This window comes from Grammomys surdaster, unplaced genomic scaffold (assembly GCF_004785775.1).
Source record: "Grammomys surdaster isolate TR1022 unplaced genomic scaffold, NIH_TR_1.0 126198, whole genome shotgun sequence".
Lineage (NCBI taxonomy): Eukaryota > Metazoa > Chordata > Mammalia > Rodentia > Muridae > Grammomys > Grammomys surdaster.
The window spans coordinates 3,423,762-3,441,279 of record NW_021621003.1 but is presented as its reverse complement, the minus strand read 5'-3'; the positions used below and the strand labels follow the sequence as shown (position 1 = coordinate 3,441,279).

Here is a 17,518-nt window from a genome sequence, read left to right as displayed (position 1 = left end):
CGCTTGAGTCATGAATTCCGTGCTGTATCACAGCAGAGGGCAGCAGAGCTGGGGCACAGCTGTCCATCTAGACATACACTGGCTGTCCTATTGTCCCTAGAGACAGTGCCAGGGAAAGGAAGATGAAGAATGCTGAGGTGTCACTGTTTACCACACTTTGGCCTCATCTGACTATCACTCCTAGGTGTGAGACACAGTATAAGAATGAAGTGTTTGGTTGGGCAGTGGTAGCACATGCCTTTAGTCCCACAACTCTGGAGAGGCAGGTGGATCTCTTGAGTTCAAGATCAGTCTGGTCTATAGCTCAAGTTCCAGGATAGCCACAGTGCTACACAAATAATCTCTAGAAAACAAAAAAGGAATTTTCTGTAAGCACATTGATATTTAACTTTAGTGTGTGTGTGTGTGTGTGTACCACCACAACAGTCCATATGAAGGTCAGAGGACAACATACAAGAGTCAGCCCTCTACTTTCATCACAAGGGTTCCAGGATTAAATTCAGGCCAGCAGGCTTGCTGACAAGTGCTTTTATTCACTAAGCCTTCTCACAAGCACACCTTACTTCCTACTTTTAAGTAACTCTTACCCTCTTCTCCCCTGAAATTCTGTTTTTTTCTTTCTACTTCACTGACTTACAAAACTATAAGGGTCTGTGAATTTTAGAGTCAGCTCCCTCCCGGAGCACCAGCACACAGCATCACCAAGAAAACAATGTACTGTTTCTATACACAACAAATAGATTTTTTTATTTTAAAATGTTTCTTTTTTTTTTTTTTAAGACAGGCTCTTACTACATAAGCCAAGTTAGTCTTGAACTCACAGAGATCCACCTGCCTCTGCCTCCCAAGTGCAGAGATTAAAGGCATACACCACCATGCCCACTCTTATGAGAATACTAAGGAAGATAGGAGACTCACACACCACTAGTATCTAATGTTTAACCCAGGGACACAAAACAATCTCAAACATTTGGAGGTTTTGTTTGTTTGTTTGTTTGTTTAAGTAAGGCTACAATTACAGATTGGCCTTCACAATTCTGGTATTACAGTTAATTTTAAAATCACAGTACCTGTTAAGTTTTAGATAGTCACTGACATTGGCATTAGCAAATCTCTTTGTGTGGGCATATATATGAATGTATGTGGAAACCAGAAGTCTCAACACCTGTCCACTGTGCTTTTTGAGATAGGGTCTCTAATTTGCTAGAGCTTGCCAAGTAGGGTAGACTGTCAATGAGCCCCAGGACTCTCCTCATTCCAGCTCCCCAGCACCGGGATTACAAATATACATCAGATTTTTATGTGGGTATAGGACCAAATAGAAGTTCTCATGCTAACAGGGCAAGTAGTGTACCGACAGAACTCCCTCTACACCCAGCAAATCCCCATCACTCCCCTGCAGTATGAAGCTTACTCATTGAGTACTTACGGAGGAAACACATTTCACACTCAAACCAACTGGGTTTTCAAAGTATGCACCTCTCAGTTCCCACTGCAAGTGTCTGTTAAACTGCTACAGTCAAAATGCTTGACTAAAATTTTAAAGTCAAGCATACAGGAAAACCTTTATTAGCAACTAGGAAATATGGGTATTAGTCCTGAAATACGCTTGTGTACTGAAGTTTAAAAACATGCAATGCAAACACTGTAAGGAAAGTATTTTCTCTGCCCAAACTTATGACACATCTGAAAGTAATGCGGGCAGAGAAGGCAGACAATACAGGGACCTGTTCTTGTGCACACCAATGCTAGCTGCATTTGAAATCGGCACAGACTACACAGACTCAACCACCACCCAGCAACTACACAGGAAGTGTCTGAGACAGTTTTTATTAAATATGCAAAGGCAAAATGAGCAAGCTGTAAGAAGTAGGGTGGGATTAAGTGTGGAGTTTTCTTTGGAAAGTGGTACAGCACCAACAAGCTTAGGTTTTAACAAACCATGAACTACACAGCTAACTATATATCATGATTTTTCATGTTTTTCTAAGTTTTAGCACCAACTCAGTCATCAATCCACGTAACCTCTCATTGCCAGAATACGTTAGCACAATCAAACAAATCTGTCTAGTGGCACTGACACCTGGGAGACAGCCATCCTTCTGCATGTCTTCTACAATGTTTATCAAGAAAATGAACACAGGACAAAACCCTCGCATTACCTCAGATCCACTGCCTTGTGGCTAATACTTTCCAAAGTATTACTGGAATAAGTAATGGAATAAGCAGCTGCTACATACTCCTTTCAGACACTAGGTGGAGATACCTGAATTTTAGTCAAAGTAAATGGCTATAAGAAATCTAGTCAATAAATCTAGCAACAGAAGATCTTTCTAGGCATCACTCTGGAAGGTTGTTCAAAACCATGTCCTACGTTACACTACTAATAGACACTTTCTAAGTCCTGGTCTGGTTGCAAATCAATTGGTGTTAGTAAAAAAGCTTAAAGTTGCCGGGCAGTGGTGGCGCATCCCTTTAATCCCAGCACTTGGGAGGCAGAGGCAGGTGGATTTCTGAGTTCGAGGCCAGCCTGGTCTACAGAGTGAGTTCCAGGACAGCCAGCACTACACAGAGAAACCCTGTCTCAAACCAAAAAAAAAAAAAAAAAAAAGCTTAAAGTCACTTGAGACTAACGTTATTACATTAGTCCAGTGAGGATGACCATATATGAACAAGGCTAGTCAACGTAGCAATAATTTTAACTCTAAAATATTTTTTCTTATGTAAATTTCTGGTTTGTGACTGACGACTACTGAGCTGTACATCTGTATATACGAAATGACAAATAATCTGATATTCACACTTTTAGGATAGAGCATTTGAAGGGGCTGGATAAAGGGCTACAATCACATCTACCTTGTGAGCTTACCCAGCAGGAAGAGATACACAGATCATTAGTTGCTTACCAATAATTATAATCTAGAACTGCTATAAAAATGTATACATGCCAGCCAATGGTGGAGCTTGCCTTTAATCTCAGCACAGGAGCAGGCAGATCTCAGAGTTTGAAGCCAGCCTGGTAGCCAGGGCAACACAAAGAAACCTTGTCTTTAAAAAAAGAAAAAAAACAAGAAGAAAAGACAAGAATCTACTTCCAGAAAACACTGGGAAAGCAAATGAGACTACCCAAGCACTTGGCCCGTCTAATCACAACTGCATCTGGATGCTAAAGCCTACGAGTGATGTGGGGAATGAACCTCACTGTTCTTTAACAATCATCTGGAAATGCATGTAATTTTGGGGGGAAAAACCCAATAAAGTCTCAAATAATCATAAAGATCCAAAATAAGGGGAAGTTTCTTAAAAGTTGTAAGTGGTGTCTGTTGAGAGAGCACTTGGACAAGAATAATAATAGGAAATCCCAAGAAATCTCTGCAGTTTAACCTTGGCCAAGTCCCTCGTGGTTAGTAGTCCTTGTGAACAAGAAAGGAAAACGAGGAGCTGTTGTGCTGTAATTGAGGGTTTAGAACAAATGACTGGCTGTGCCACACTCTAAGCATAAGTCTTCAGTATCTAGCAGACACTCAGTTAACTGCACAAAGGCATCCAGCAGCAGGGGCTGCAGATGACACGTTAGTCTGTCTCTCTGTGAAGTGGCCTGACCCTGCTCACTCTAGCTCTCCACTCCCTTCTTCCACACCTCCACCTGATCTCCAGATGGCAGCATCTCTCTCCAGGCTGCAGAAGGGTAATTTCACTAAACAGTACAGGACAGTACAGGAGCTCCTTGGAGTAAACAGCAGCACACAGCCACATACACCCCAATCATTAGGGAATCTACAAATTAGCTGTCTTTTCTCATTTGCTGAAGAAACTTGTAAACTACTTACGGTACGTTCAGCTGCCTTTACCCTCATCCTAAGACTGCCTGTGAAAACATGTAAGCAACTGTGTGCCTCACAAGCAGCAGATAAAGCTCAGATGCAGGGGGCAGTTTCAGAACACAAATGACAGCACTTAAGACAACACATGTCCCAGGAACTTCAGAATCAGTGAGAGGATGATAGAGCTGTGCCAGCAGAGGGTGAGAATTTTATCAAATAACAGTGATGGGCCTGGGCATTCAAAACTCTTCAGTATTACATTTAAGGAAATAGTCAATATAATAATTTATTTCTAAAAACGACAATATTATTGTTTTATGATAGACTGAGTGGGTTTGAGAAGTAGCTGTAATCTTGCAAACAATGCACAGCAAAGCATCTTCATTTCAGAGTTTTATTGTGTTGCACTGAAGGAACAGCGGGGCGGTTACACAGTTCTCTCATTCATTTTTGAAAATCTAAAGTACTTGCAAATTCTTAATACCTTGACCACTGGATTAGAACAGTATGCATTAATATAACCAGTTTCTTAGTAAATAGTGTCTTACAAATAAAAACCCATTTAGAATAGCTTTAAGTGCATTCTTTACAGGTAATTCAGCATGTTTATATCACTTAGGCTTAAGAATTAAAGCAAGTGTATTACTCTGATGGAATGAGGAAGACCCCTCTCATGCAATACATAGGGATAATATTCAAGTCGACAGGGAATGAGATCCCACTCTTCTTACTGTTGTGTCCATATATAATCATCTACAGTGATAAGTGGGGAACCTACGATGCTCCCCACGAGTCAGGTATACACTTCACTTCACCAGAAGCACCTCATATCTACAACTAATTTATATTTAGATGGCATTTCAATAAAACCAAAATGAGCCCACCAAGTCCTCTAAGCAAAGCTTCCAACAGACTGAGGGCGGTCAGTAATGAATGCAATCACTCGGGTTATGGCTGTTCCTTAAGAGTGCAAGTTCAACCTGTCAATACCAGAGGTAATCATTTTATATTAATTTATACGTAATTCCATTTAAATTCTTTATCCAAGTAGAACATATGAAAACAGTCTTTCCACAAGCAAAAAATGTGGAGACATTTAAAAAATAAGAAGTCATTTTTTTAAAGTAACTGATCAGATTCCATAGGCTACTCTTGGAAACAGGACCTTGCTGGATAGAATCCCTTCATTGGTGGCGTTTTGCATGCACTTAACTGGACCGATTCTTCTGTGTTGTTCTAGGAGCTCACCAGAACATAGATCATGCTGAAAAGAAGAGAGAAACTGTTAATTCTAACACTCCTCATTTCAACAAGTCATATAGCCCTCATACACAGCCAGTTCACACATGCTATCAGCATCACAAGAAGACCAGTGACAGTGATTTTAACTAGCACGGACGGCTGCCTATTGCCCCTATTTCTCTTCCGTTTTAGCAAGCAGAATGATGCAGCTGAACACTGAGTGCGAACCAGAGCTCACAGAAGCAATGCAAACATCACTCGGGAACAGCACCTAATTGCAGGAAGAGCATCTCTGGAGACGTGGTCCATGCCACAGCTGTTAGGTCCTTCATGGACATGGTCTCACTCAGCTCTCCAGGCAGCCTCAGGTGGCCAGAGCTGTCACTGGTCCCATTTTATGCAAGGGAAAGGTCAAAGGAGGAATGTCCCAATCACAGCCTACTAAAAGGCTCTAGGCAACAGAAATGGGGAAACAAAAGGCGTGTAACCCGCCAAAGGACAGTAAATATGTGATTTTGGCTCACAAAGTACCAAGGGCCATTCTATATCACAGTGAAATTACAAAGGCACTGGAAGGAGCCAGGAGAGAGGAAATGTGACCAAAACATAGTGCATAGAATTCTCAGAAAATTAAAAAAAAAAAAAATTAGAAAGAAAGAGAAGCACAGGGAATGGTGCAAAGTGCACATTCTTATCTCCAAATGAAGCTAAGAGCTGAGCACATGTGGACACGTGGACAATTTTAAAACAAGAAAAGCTCCATGAGTTCATGGCCTGGTGAACATTCCCCACAAATATGCATCTCCAATGCAACTATTTACATAGGTTTGCTCTTTCAGAAGTATATTTTAAATCCCTACTACATTCTAGGAGTATCTAGAAGTTTGCTAAAAAAAAAAAAAAATTAAGAATATGAAAATCAGGAAGAAATTGAAAAACAGGTAGAATTTCACCATTCAAAATCGTGTTACAGCTGAGATGGTGCAGCCTTAAAGGTGAGCATCACAACCAAAAAGCCAGAGCCTATTAACTACACTCCATCTCTAGGTGCACATGAGACAACTTCACAACACAGGCTTCATCTGTCCGTGTCTATAATGGAAACCAGGATAATATAGAGACAAATATGAATAGAAGCTTAACAGATAATAAATATATATCAATAGAAGCTTAATTATTTCAACTTAAAAAGGCTAATTTTTAAGATTTTCATTATTTTATGTGTCTGGGTGTTTTGCCTGCATGTTTGTCTATACCAAACAGCTGAGCACATGTGGCAAGCAGCTGGAAGATGGCCGCACCCTCTCTGATTACAACCACCACATGTGTGCAGTACCCTCAAAGGCCAGAAGAAGGCATCGAATCCCCTGGAACTGGAATTGCAGATGGCTATGAACCTCCATGTGGGTGCTGAAAACCAAGTGGGTCCTCAGGAAGCAGCTGCCAGAACCCTTAACTGCTGAGCCATTTCTCCTGCCCCAGTATAACTACATTTAAAAAATAAAAAAAAAAATCTTGAAAATTAAAAGGAGATACCTCTGCAGTACACTTATACAATATAAGGAAAACTTTTCACTGCACTTTAACCGGGTCCCATGCTAGTCTGCTGTTGTTTTGATTTGTTTGACATAGGGTACTCTGAAACAAATGAAGAAAGAAGTACAAAAGTGTCCCAGGCTGTCTTCAACCTCCTGGGCCTTCCTGACCCTGAGCAAACCTTTTCTAGCTTCATGCACATTCATCTGAATACTTTCCATTGCTGCTTCTGAGACAGGGTCACTATGTCAGCCTCAAGCAGTTTCCTGCCTCCGCCATGTGCTCGTACCTCGTCCATCTGATTTTATGTGCTATACCTACAACACTGGTTCACAACTACTGCAGTTGTGGCACACAACACAGTTGGCAACACCTAGAAACATCTATGGTTGTCTTGACTGAGAAGGTATGGGGGTGCTACTAGAATCTGACCCTTTGTGGGTAAAGGTCAGAGGTGCTGCTGAATACCCACAACCTATAAAAGTGTCACACAGGAAAGAATGGTCCAGTCCAGGGTACCAGCTGAGAAAGCCTACAGAGGATGACACTGGCCAGCAGCCTGACCCAGGGCCACCTCGCTCATCTCATTTAGATCAAGCATGCCAGAAAACTAAGGGCAGGACACAGTTTATGAAAAACCATACGGTAAGCAGTTGAACACTATCTGGAAAGATGATAAGGTCATTTAAAGTATATCTAAATATTAACTCCAAATATGATATGCAATACAACTTTTATAAACCCATGCAACCCTAACCTCTCAACATCATTACATCACGAAAATGGATTATTCTTTACCAACAGTGTGTCTGCAAGGAGGAATCAGTACTCTGACTCACTTTCCTGAGATTCGTGCTACTTGCTGGCCAGACATATGCCTGCATGGGAGCTGGGGCACCGGGACATTACTTTCCTCATTTAACGCAGCAAGTTACTCTGCAAGGTGCTCAAGTCTGTACATGGTTAGGCATAAAGCCTAATCACACCTTCAATTCTTGTTTCAAACTTACCCGTATAGGTAGTAAAAAAATGCTAGAAGGTAAAAAGCTAGTTTGCACCATCCTTCCTTCTGACAGTAGGCTAGAATGTCTGCATTCATGATGGTCGTCGGGTCGTAGAGGCCTGGGCCACTCATCACTGGTCTACTCATATACCTGAAACAGACACAGCCATTAGCATATGGGAAGGGTAATGGCCTTCAAATGGGGAGGGTCTTTCTTCTCTAGCATTTGCTACAGGGATCAGTGCTCCAGACATGGGGCACATCTTTGCTTGCAGATACAGACTTACTTTTGCCATCTTAATCTTAAAACTAAATAAAGACCATAGGAATGGGACAGCCATATAGATTACATACGGTCTCTTAGATTTCAGAAATCCAAACAAAAACAGGAACTTGGGTGTTTTCCGTCTTGCTTCCTTCCTTTTCAGATTTACTTTTATGTGTATGAGTGTGTTGCCTGCACGTATGCATGTGCACCATGTGGATGCAGTGCCCACAGAGGCCAGAAGGGGGTATCAGAGCCTCTGAAACTAGACCTACAGACCGTTGTAAGCCACCATGTGGGTACTAGAAACTGAATCCAGGTCTTCTAGAAGAACAGCTGGAGCTCTTAATGCTGAGCCATCTCTCCAGCCTGAGGTGCTTTAACATTTATCTCAACATAACTTTACATCGGTCACCTGCTCTGCACCCCTTCCCTTTCTACCATGAGTACAGTTTTTCTGAAAAGGTTCATTCAGTTACAGACATAAATGCACTTTACACCAAAATATTCTAAAATGTATTTCCTAAAAGAGAGAGAGAGATGAGATTCTGACATAACCATTTAAAACAAAGCTTTCAACTTACGGGGAAGGAGAGAAAAACCCTATGTGGGTCAGATATTAACTATATAAACCCACGTAACCTGGTTCTGGTTCTCTCTATGAAATAGCTAAATGCTTTAAAGTATAAAGTAAGCATGAGAAAGACACACATTGTACATCCTGATCTATACGAAGTTTAAAATGGACAAAAGGCCTGGGGGTAACAACTTGATACTGGGCCCAGAAAATGTTCTGAGGGCTAGAAGTGCCATATCTTAATCTGTGTGAATGTATACGTACATGTGTGCATGAAAATGCACTTAGATGTAAATTCACATGAAAGTTCACATGATGTAAACTCACTTGGCTGTACACATCAATCTTGTGTGTGGAGCTGTGACTAAGGTCCTCTGAGGAATAATGAAGTCCTGCAAGGGCACTGAGAGCTCCTTGCTTACTGACCTGAGCTGAGTCAATGCTAAATAACTTTCAATCTTCATGTAGACACACAGTATCAAGAATGACTGTATCAATCACAGCAAAATTAAAATTTAACTAAGGAAATATTTTAAGTGTATTTAAATATTACCTCCAAATATGGTATGCCAAAAGGGGCATATTGAGGCCCAGGGTAAGCCACTCTGCTGCACAGAGAAACATGACACAGAAGAAAGCATGGATGAGGTACTCTGGAAGCACAAGCTGGAAGGAAACACAGGCCATTATCACAGTGTTCAGCCCGACAGCTACTCATCTGTAAAGCAAGTGGCTACCAAGTTTCCACTTAAAAACATCACTGTTTTCTTAGAATCAGAAATCAAAGATGCTACTGAGTGTTATCTCTGTATTTGGCTTTTTACCAAAGTATGATTATAAGCAAACTAGCCAGAGGATAAGAAGCTTTCACTAGAAAAGTAAGATAAGAAATTTAAAACTCAAATTCTTAGAGCAGCAAATTAAATTACAATTACCATCCAGATTGTTCAATTACTTGTAGGTGAAGTAGAATGCTTTTATTTCCATCACTCAGTAATAATAATTCAAAAATGAAGTAACCTGAGCACATGCAACATGATAAAAAAAATCCACAAAACAATCTCCCATTTATAAGTTTATGTGTTTTTAAGCCTTTAACAAAACCAAGAATGCTACATGTACAATATTTAGCAAGTCACATCACTTTCCCCCAAGTTATTCAATGGAAAGCCAACCGCCAACATCTCAGCACAGCTGGGGAGGACACTGAGGCACACAATGCGAGAGACACACTTTCTGCAATGTAGGAGGGAAAAGTCGCAACTCATAACCACAAAAGGGATTGCCAGGTTCCAGAGTTCCCACTGTTACATTGCCTTTGGGTTCCCCTATGCCTGCCTATCCACAAAGTGCTACATGGTAGAAGACCAGTAAAACTCAAAACTCAAAAGAAAACAAGCCTTTTGATAGTAGTGAGGAAAAATTAATTTAATGGCATACATGCATTTATAAAATGATGAAGACTTAATGACTTGTTTTAAATCATTTTTTATCCTAAATCAGTCTAATCTAATGCGTCGTTAAACAAAACATCAAAACTGATGACAATTCTAGCCAAAATCCCTAAGTCACAGATGCAAAACCCTATTTATCAACTGGCTTCACAGCAGGTTAAAACAGTGTGAATCAGGTCCTTCCTGAGAGTAGGCCACAGCTCCAGAAGTAGTCAAAGCACCCCGCATGCTCAAGCCTCTTCTAAAGCTCCCAAACTACTTCTCCAGTGCAAAGCCATATGGTCAACTAACTTTCCCCAGCTCTGGAAATCAAACTCACACTCACATTCTAGCCAATCACTCTTCCACTGAGCTTATCCCCAACCCAGTATCAACGTTTTAATGAACATTATTTTAAATAAAATCCTAGTAGAGCCAACTAAGTCACTAACCAGATAGTTTCTACAAATTTAAGCCATATGGTAACTAAGATAAGCTCCACATATGCATATATAAGTATATAAGATATAGACATGTATAGTCAAATGTTTATCCAAGACATCTTTAAAATTCTCAAGTCCAACCACAATAGACAAGACACGCCCCACAATCTCCACGGGAACCACTTCCACAGCGTCAGCTTAAATAACAGTAGGCTGCTTTAAACTCCTACAAGCCTACCTTAGCTCTAAAGCCTAAGACCCAACAAAATTAACTGCTTTGCAATTGCACGTAGACTGAAGTGACAGGAGAAACTTGAGAATCACACTGCCCCGACACTCCTAACTTGTCCTTAGGGAGCACGCTACCACAGGCTCTGAAGCTTCTACCCCTCCCGCTCCTCAAAAATGTCCAGAAACTTTCATTATGTGCTTCTCACCAAAATCAGAGCCAGCCTTTCTTTCTTCCTTCCTTCCTTCTTTTTCTTTTTGTTTTTTTTGTTTTGTTTTGTTTTGTTTTGTTTCAGAGACAGGGTCCTTCAGTCTTGGCTGTTGGTTTTCCTAGACCTCTGTGGACAAAACTGGCCTTGAACTCATAGATATTCACCTGTCTCTGCCTTCCAAGTGCTGGGATTAAAGGCATGCACCACCACCACCTGACTAAAATCAGAGCTTTTCAATCATTCAATTACCACAAAACTCATTCTATTTACAACCCAAAGGTCATATAAAGCCTAGTATCCAGAAGAAAATAACTCATGCAAAACATGGCTGAAATGATTAGTACTGAACCATGAAAAACTATATTCCCTTATTAAGTTTACAGTTTTAAAAATACTTGTCTTCCCCCATACTTTGGCAGAACTGTAAAACAAATTTCAATAGGGAAAACTGTCAGATGCACTGCTCTTCAGCCAATCATCGGCACCCTATCCAAATCCAGCTCACTGGACTGGAACAATGGCCTCCCCTCCTGCAGCTACAGGCGGCTCAAGCACTTGTCTTTTCTCAGTATGAATTTCTTTCCATTAAGAAAAGCCTGAAATCACACACTATCTGCTACAATAAAATGTCTCCCTTAAAGTTAAATAAATTAGGAAAACACAGTTTAAATGTCAAAAATCAAGCTGTCTAGTTTATAACTATGGTCTCTGCCTTAACCTCTCTGACATTAGCCATGGTCAGAGTACCTGGACCTCATAGAGCAACCCAACCTAGTGTCCCACTCATGAGAAGAACTATTCAGGTACCTGAACAAAAAACTCCAGGGAAAATGCTTCTGTGCAGAGCCTGGCACCCGGAGGGGTGCTCACGTGACTGTAGCTATGACCTCATCACTTCAGTATCTGACACGACAAACTGCCAGAGAACACAGAATATTACTAACAACTTAAAAGATCCCAGTTTCCTGACTTCTTGACAACTGGTTTTAATGACTGGGGCAAAGATGTTCTACAATGCACACCTGTTACTTTCCAACCAAAAAGCATCTTCTCAGGTTTTTCTTCCTACAAGGAGGGAAGCCAGTATATTGAAACTTGTAGTTGTTCCTACATAGTCTTACTGTAAGAGGTGTCTCCATTTACCTGGAAAACAAAGATAAAGTAACAAAGTAGCTTTGGGGGCTTTTCCAAGCCAGAGCCTGATGATGCAAGGGCCATGGTCTCCTCACTGTCTTGCAGTAGCTTTCAGGGTCAGCTGCTGCTTTCTAATCTGTTGCTTTATCACAAGCAACTCTTTAGCTTCTGACCAATTAGGCAAAATCAAACCTACGGAGCAGAGAAGAATCTTCTTTCAGATACCAAATAGGTGTTTAAAAAATCAACCCAAAGCACAGTGGAGCCACTTTATCAATAAATCTATCACAGGCCAACAACAAACCTGTTTTAGAAATTGAGGTAGATACAATATACTAGGAATAACCACATAGACACTTGTATACAAACTTCTAGCTACAAAATTCTGGCATCTTGAAACCAAAGGATACCAAAAGATAGCATCCCCACAAACGAGATTCTGAGATCCAAGCACAGAGCAAAAAACAAAGGCTAAGCGAGCAGCTGCAAGCACAAACCCAGTTTCCACCAAACACATAACCAAAGTTGAAACTAGATATGGCAGGTAAGTCCACACTACAGTCCATGTGTCCAAGTCACAGGCTGAGAATAATCTCTCCACTATTAATGTCATCTTATATTGACCAACTTTCAAACACTGTACTAAGTAATTTAATACAGATGTGCCTATGGCTGTAACATAAAAAATGCATAAGCATTTAACAGCTTTCCCTACTTGACTGGGCCAGCAAGCAAACATTTGCATAAAATGTGAAGTTTCATGAAATCATAAACCTCAACAGGCATATGAACAAGCACACTGAGCGGAACAATACAGAGACAAATGCCCTAGCCCTCCCCGCCAGATGATGTGGCATTAAAACATTCAACTAAAAAGCAGTACACACCTTCAGTGCAATTTTGACTCTTTTAATCTTTTTGACCTTTTCAACTGTCTTTGGCCGACAATGTAAAAAGCAGATTGGAAGAATGTTAGTATGACAGCTGACAAGATCTCTGGCAGATTAATAACACAACAGTCAAATGTAACAGGAAAGAGAACTTTATTCTGCCTACTTCAAAACATTCAGATATATCATGCTACTGAGACTACTGGCCTTTTTTAAGTTATAACAAGTTAAAAGCAAACCGGTTTTTAAAATCTAAAGATAAAAGCGATGTCATAACTTACAGGATTCAGGGTATTACACTGGTCTATAGGGTTCTTGTAATCAGTCTTCAGCTCATCAAATGCTATGATCTAAAATAGAATTGGAACAGTTAGGACCACTCACTTTAATAGAAAGCAGCAACAAGCCTGCCCCAACCATAAAGACATCACTGAATAAACCAAAGTGTAACACTTCAGTGCCGACCTACACAGTAACTCGGATGTGCTAAAAAGAATGAGAATCAAATTCAAGACCTGAAGACATGTCACCACGACCACACCACTGCCTACATCATGGCTACATCATGACCACACCGAGCATGACTCCATGATCTGTACCCACTGGGACCTTAACTGCAGTTTACCCAATGCTGCCAGGCAAGTTGCTTTCTCTATGTGACATGAGCTTTTCCTATACCTATCTATGCAAGGTTTTTCTCATCCTGACCCCCCTTCTGTAGCTGTTCCCCGTTTTCTCTGGGCAGAGGTTACTGTATACTTGTCTGCATCTTTCTCTTGTAACCCACCAGTATGGCATCTTTCACTCTGAATACTATATATGCATGCATGCTTGTCTGCCCCAGTGAAGTGTGTGGCTTCAGGGAGAAAGACCACTTGTCTGTGCAGCCTTCTCCCATGGCTCAGTACCCTGGGACTCTAGAGTGGACTCAAACAATTCAATTTATGCCCAACTACACACACTGATAAAGCTGAGTTTGCCCATGCTTCTAGAACATAATCTTAAACCTGTGTCTCAATACCCTTACATAGACCTTCAAGGTTAAAATGACTTTAGAATCAACGGTGGGGATCCGATCCGTACCACCTGCAGCATTAACTCAGGTGTCAGGAGTCAAGGCAGAGGGTTTGTGGGGACCCTTCAGTTGGTGCCGCAGGCCACACTACCTCTCTGGTCTTTAGCTGTGCGCTACAGTCACTCCTCACTGTTAGGATGATAGCTGCCTCTTTCTAGCTTTTGTTGTGCTCACTTCTCAGTTAACGTCCTTGGTTTCAGAAGAGCACAGGTCACCCTTACTCTCTAGAAGTGTGTAAGATACACATCTTCTAACTCTCTGTACTAAAATCTCTAAACACGAATAGGAGATAAGGATAACTGAATATTAAAATGTAACATCCAAGGAGACCAGGAGGTTGAGAGGGGGTGGCATGGGAGGAGACTGAGGAAGAAAAAGAAATGGAGGGAAATGAAACAATTACATTTTAATTTTTAAAATGTAAAAAAAAAATTACTTACTTGAAAAACTAATATTTTAAAAAATCCAAGCCCCCCTGCTCAACCAGAGGCTATGCTGGCCGTCAGCACTCAGTGTCTGCTGCTCGTAGAACGGAAGCTCTGAGGAAATCCTGGGGATTTCACCAACAGCAGAGATGGGGCCTTAGACCAGGTGTGGAGTCAGCTAGACAATTTACACCATACCTTTTCACTTGCCTGAAAACGATCTTTTACAGACGCTAGAGCTCACACACAGAGGAGGAGAAGCAAGCAGTGCAGTAAGCACAGGAAAGCCCCAGTTTCCATGTGACTTTTAAGCATATCAGTCTATTATTTCTAGGATTGCAAAAATAAAATCATCTCAAGTTAAAAAAAAGATTAAAAAATCTAATATTCACAGCAGCAAAGACTTTATTCTGTACATTACTATGGCTCAGTGTCTAAAATATTAATTAATGTATAGCACATTACTGAACAAAAGGAAGCTTTTAAAAATAGAAAAAAAAAACACTAGTCTAAAAATTTTAAATGTACAGAACTCAACAAAAAGGATTTTCTTTGTCGCTGATTTCCTTTTTCTTTTTTTTTTTTGGTTTTTGTTTTTGTTTTTTGTTTTTTCAAGACAGGGTTTTTCTGTGTAGCCCTGGCTGTCCTGGAACTCTGTAGACCAGGCTAGCCTCGAACTCTTGAACTCAGAAATCCGCCTGCCTCTGCCTCCCAAGTGCTGGGATTAAAGGCATGCACCACCACCGCCCGGCTGTCACTGATTTCTAACACAATAAATGTTAAAAGTATAAATGTGTAGTTTGAAGGAAATAAGCTTTGATCAGTTATGAATATTAACAGGCAGCTATATCACATTGCATAGAATACTAAGTCTACTTTAGTAACAGCAGCAAGACAAGAATCATAACTGCAATACTTGCATTTAGCAGGTAATTTCAAATACACAACAAATTAACATACAGCCATCTTTGAAGGCAGGGCTTCACATAACTCAGAATCAAATACAGAAGGAATTCAGGGCTTCCAGAGATCCTGTCACCATGTCCCCAGTGCTGGGATCACACTTACATCCCATGCCCAGTTTCTGTGGTGGGATTTATGCAGTACTAAGAAGTGTAGGGGTTGTGCATGTTAGGCAGGTACTTTGCCAAGAGAGCAGCACATCTTAGTCAAAACTAACTTTTAAGATTGAACAGTTTCTTTCAATTGGCTCCTAGGGATCTTTTGAGTAAAAAGATTGTCGAGCAGGTTTCTAATAATGTACAACAGGCAAATCTTTAAAATTATTTCCCCAAAAGCACAGTAGTTATCTGAACTAAGGAATCCCTAAACCTCAAATCGCTCCACTAATCTGTGGTACAACTTTCTTTAACCCTATAACAGGACTGAAAATTATCTATCTCTTCTAGACGCATTCCTTTCTAATAAAATTACCCATTTTTTTTAATTGCAGGTGTTTCTTACACCAAACACAGAATGTGGGAAATGTGGGAAAGTGCCCAGCTCTCTTCCATTAATCTTCACCATCCCAGAGGACATTTATAAAACGAGCAAACGACTTCAAGTTACATTTACAGATGGAAAGGAGCCAGACACTTTAGCTTCACTGGAAACAACGGTGGGGCCGGCTGACATTCCTAAGCTATCTAGCTTCCTGTTCCACCAAAGAGCAGAAGATGCTCTTCAATCTTTGGTTACAACTAATGAGCTTCCTGAAGTTATTTCTGACACAGTGAACATCGGAGCTCAGCATTCTCCATCCACAGGCAGACAGGCTCTAAATACAATCACACTGCTTAGCAAAAGGGCCCTGTGGCATCTATCACTCTACTTCTGAGACTTCTGCAACCATTTAATCTGCTGCTGTTTAATCACGCACAGGATGATGATGAAACCTGACTTAGTATTCACACGAGGTTGAACGCGCCCCATCATTCAAATTATGCCATTATTCCAGAAAGTACTGGGAGGGCAGAAACAGATGAAATCAACTTTTGAGGATTGCTGACCTCCAGAGAGCTCTCTCAGTGGTGCTAAGCGGTAGAGACACTCAAATTCTCTATCTCAAATAGAACTGTCACCAGGGACAGAGCACAGTAAGAATGTATGTCCACCCTGCAAGGACATATGAGAAGCCGAAGGTTTCTGAGGATTTTCAAAATCAAATTAAAACTCCCTCTACTAAATCAAGCAGCCTAGACCACTGAGCTGGCTTGGGAGGCTGTCTCCTGAAAAGCCCTCGCGATCCAAGTATGACTTAAGGAGAAAACTAGGAGATGGGGCCAACGAAGTAATCAATCCAAGCTGCCTCAAAGTTCACCAGGAACTCGTCTCCGAACCACGGTGTTCTACTAGAAAATTGCCCATTGAGTGCTGCAAAGAAGAGTTGGAAATGCAGCTAAAGTAGCTTATAACTATCCGATTTTGGCTGTGCTCCGAGGAAGCCTAACAAGGCAATCGGTAATTCAGGGATAAAAATTAGGAAAACTTCACGCCAAGAGTCGCCGCTCGGTGCGATGGGGGACACGGACAATTAGTCCGCGCGGGCCCGGCGTAGACAGGGTGCCGCCCGCCCCGCCCAGCCCTGCTCGCGAATAGCGGAGCGCGGCCTGTTCTCGCACGCGGCGGCGTGGACACCGGGACCCCGCACGCCAGGCCCTCCGGACCCCTAGCCAGGAGCGCGCAGCCCGGCGTCCACGGCCCTAGCAGCCCGGCCACGTCCTGGCGCGCGCTGGCAGCCAGGGCCCCGCGCAGCCGCGGGCCCAGAGCTGCAAGAGGCTGCGCTGTCGCTCGCCCTCTTTCCCCCCTGCCCCGGCTACTCACGTGCCAGATGGCGAAGAAGATGAGCGCGGCGGTGAGCAGCAGCGCCAGCATATAGCAGAAGGCCGCGAAAGTGAACGCCATGGCCGGGGAGGAGCTGCCGGGCGCGCCGGGGCCAGCGGAGAAAGGCGGCGCACGGCCCTCTGGGTAAAACCATTCACTTCCCCCGGCCTCAGCCTCCACCGCCGCCGCGGCCTCCGCCCGGCGCGCCTGCGCAGAGGGCCGCCTGCGCGAGCGCCCCCTGATGGTCGGAGTTTGCGTGGCCCTTCTGTTGTCCGCACAGTTGATTTGTCCTTCATTCTGTAGTTTTACTCTTTGAATACCCATTAAATGAATGTCTACTTTGTTCCAGAGACCAGTCTTCTGTTTGAAATGCAAAAGTAGATTTTAAAAGTGCCTGTATTGAAAGGA

At 42.0% G+C, this 17,518-nt stretch overlaps 1 protein-coding gene across 1 annotated transcript; it reads right to left on the bottom strand.

Moving 5' to 3' along the window:
- Positions 1–4,204: 4,204 nt before the first annotated feature.
- Cnih1 (cornichon family AMPA receptor auxiliary protein 1) lies at positions 4,205–17,279 on the bottom strand. The gene is made up of 5 exons (XM_028758533.1): positions 17,111–17,279; positions 13,069–13,137; positions 9,001–9,113; positions 7,613–7,756; positions 4,205–5,088 (listed from the first exon to the last, which is right to left on the bottom strand). The coding sequence occupies exons 1-5, from the start codon at positions 17,189–17,191 to the stop codon at positions 5,061–5,063; spliced, it is 435 nt and encodes a 144-aa protein (XP_028614366.1). The 5' UTR covers positions 17,192–17,279; the 3' UTR covers positions 4,205–5,060.
- Positions 17,280–17,518: the final 239 nt, after the last annotated feature.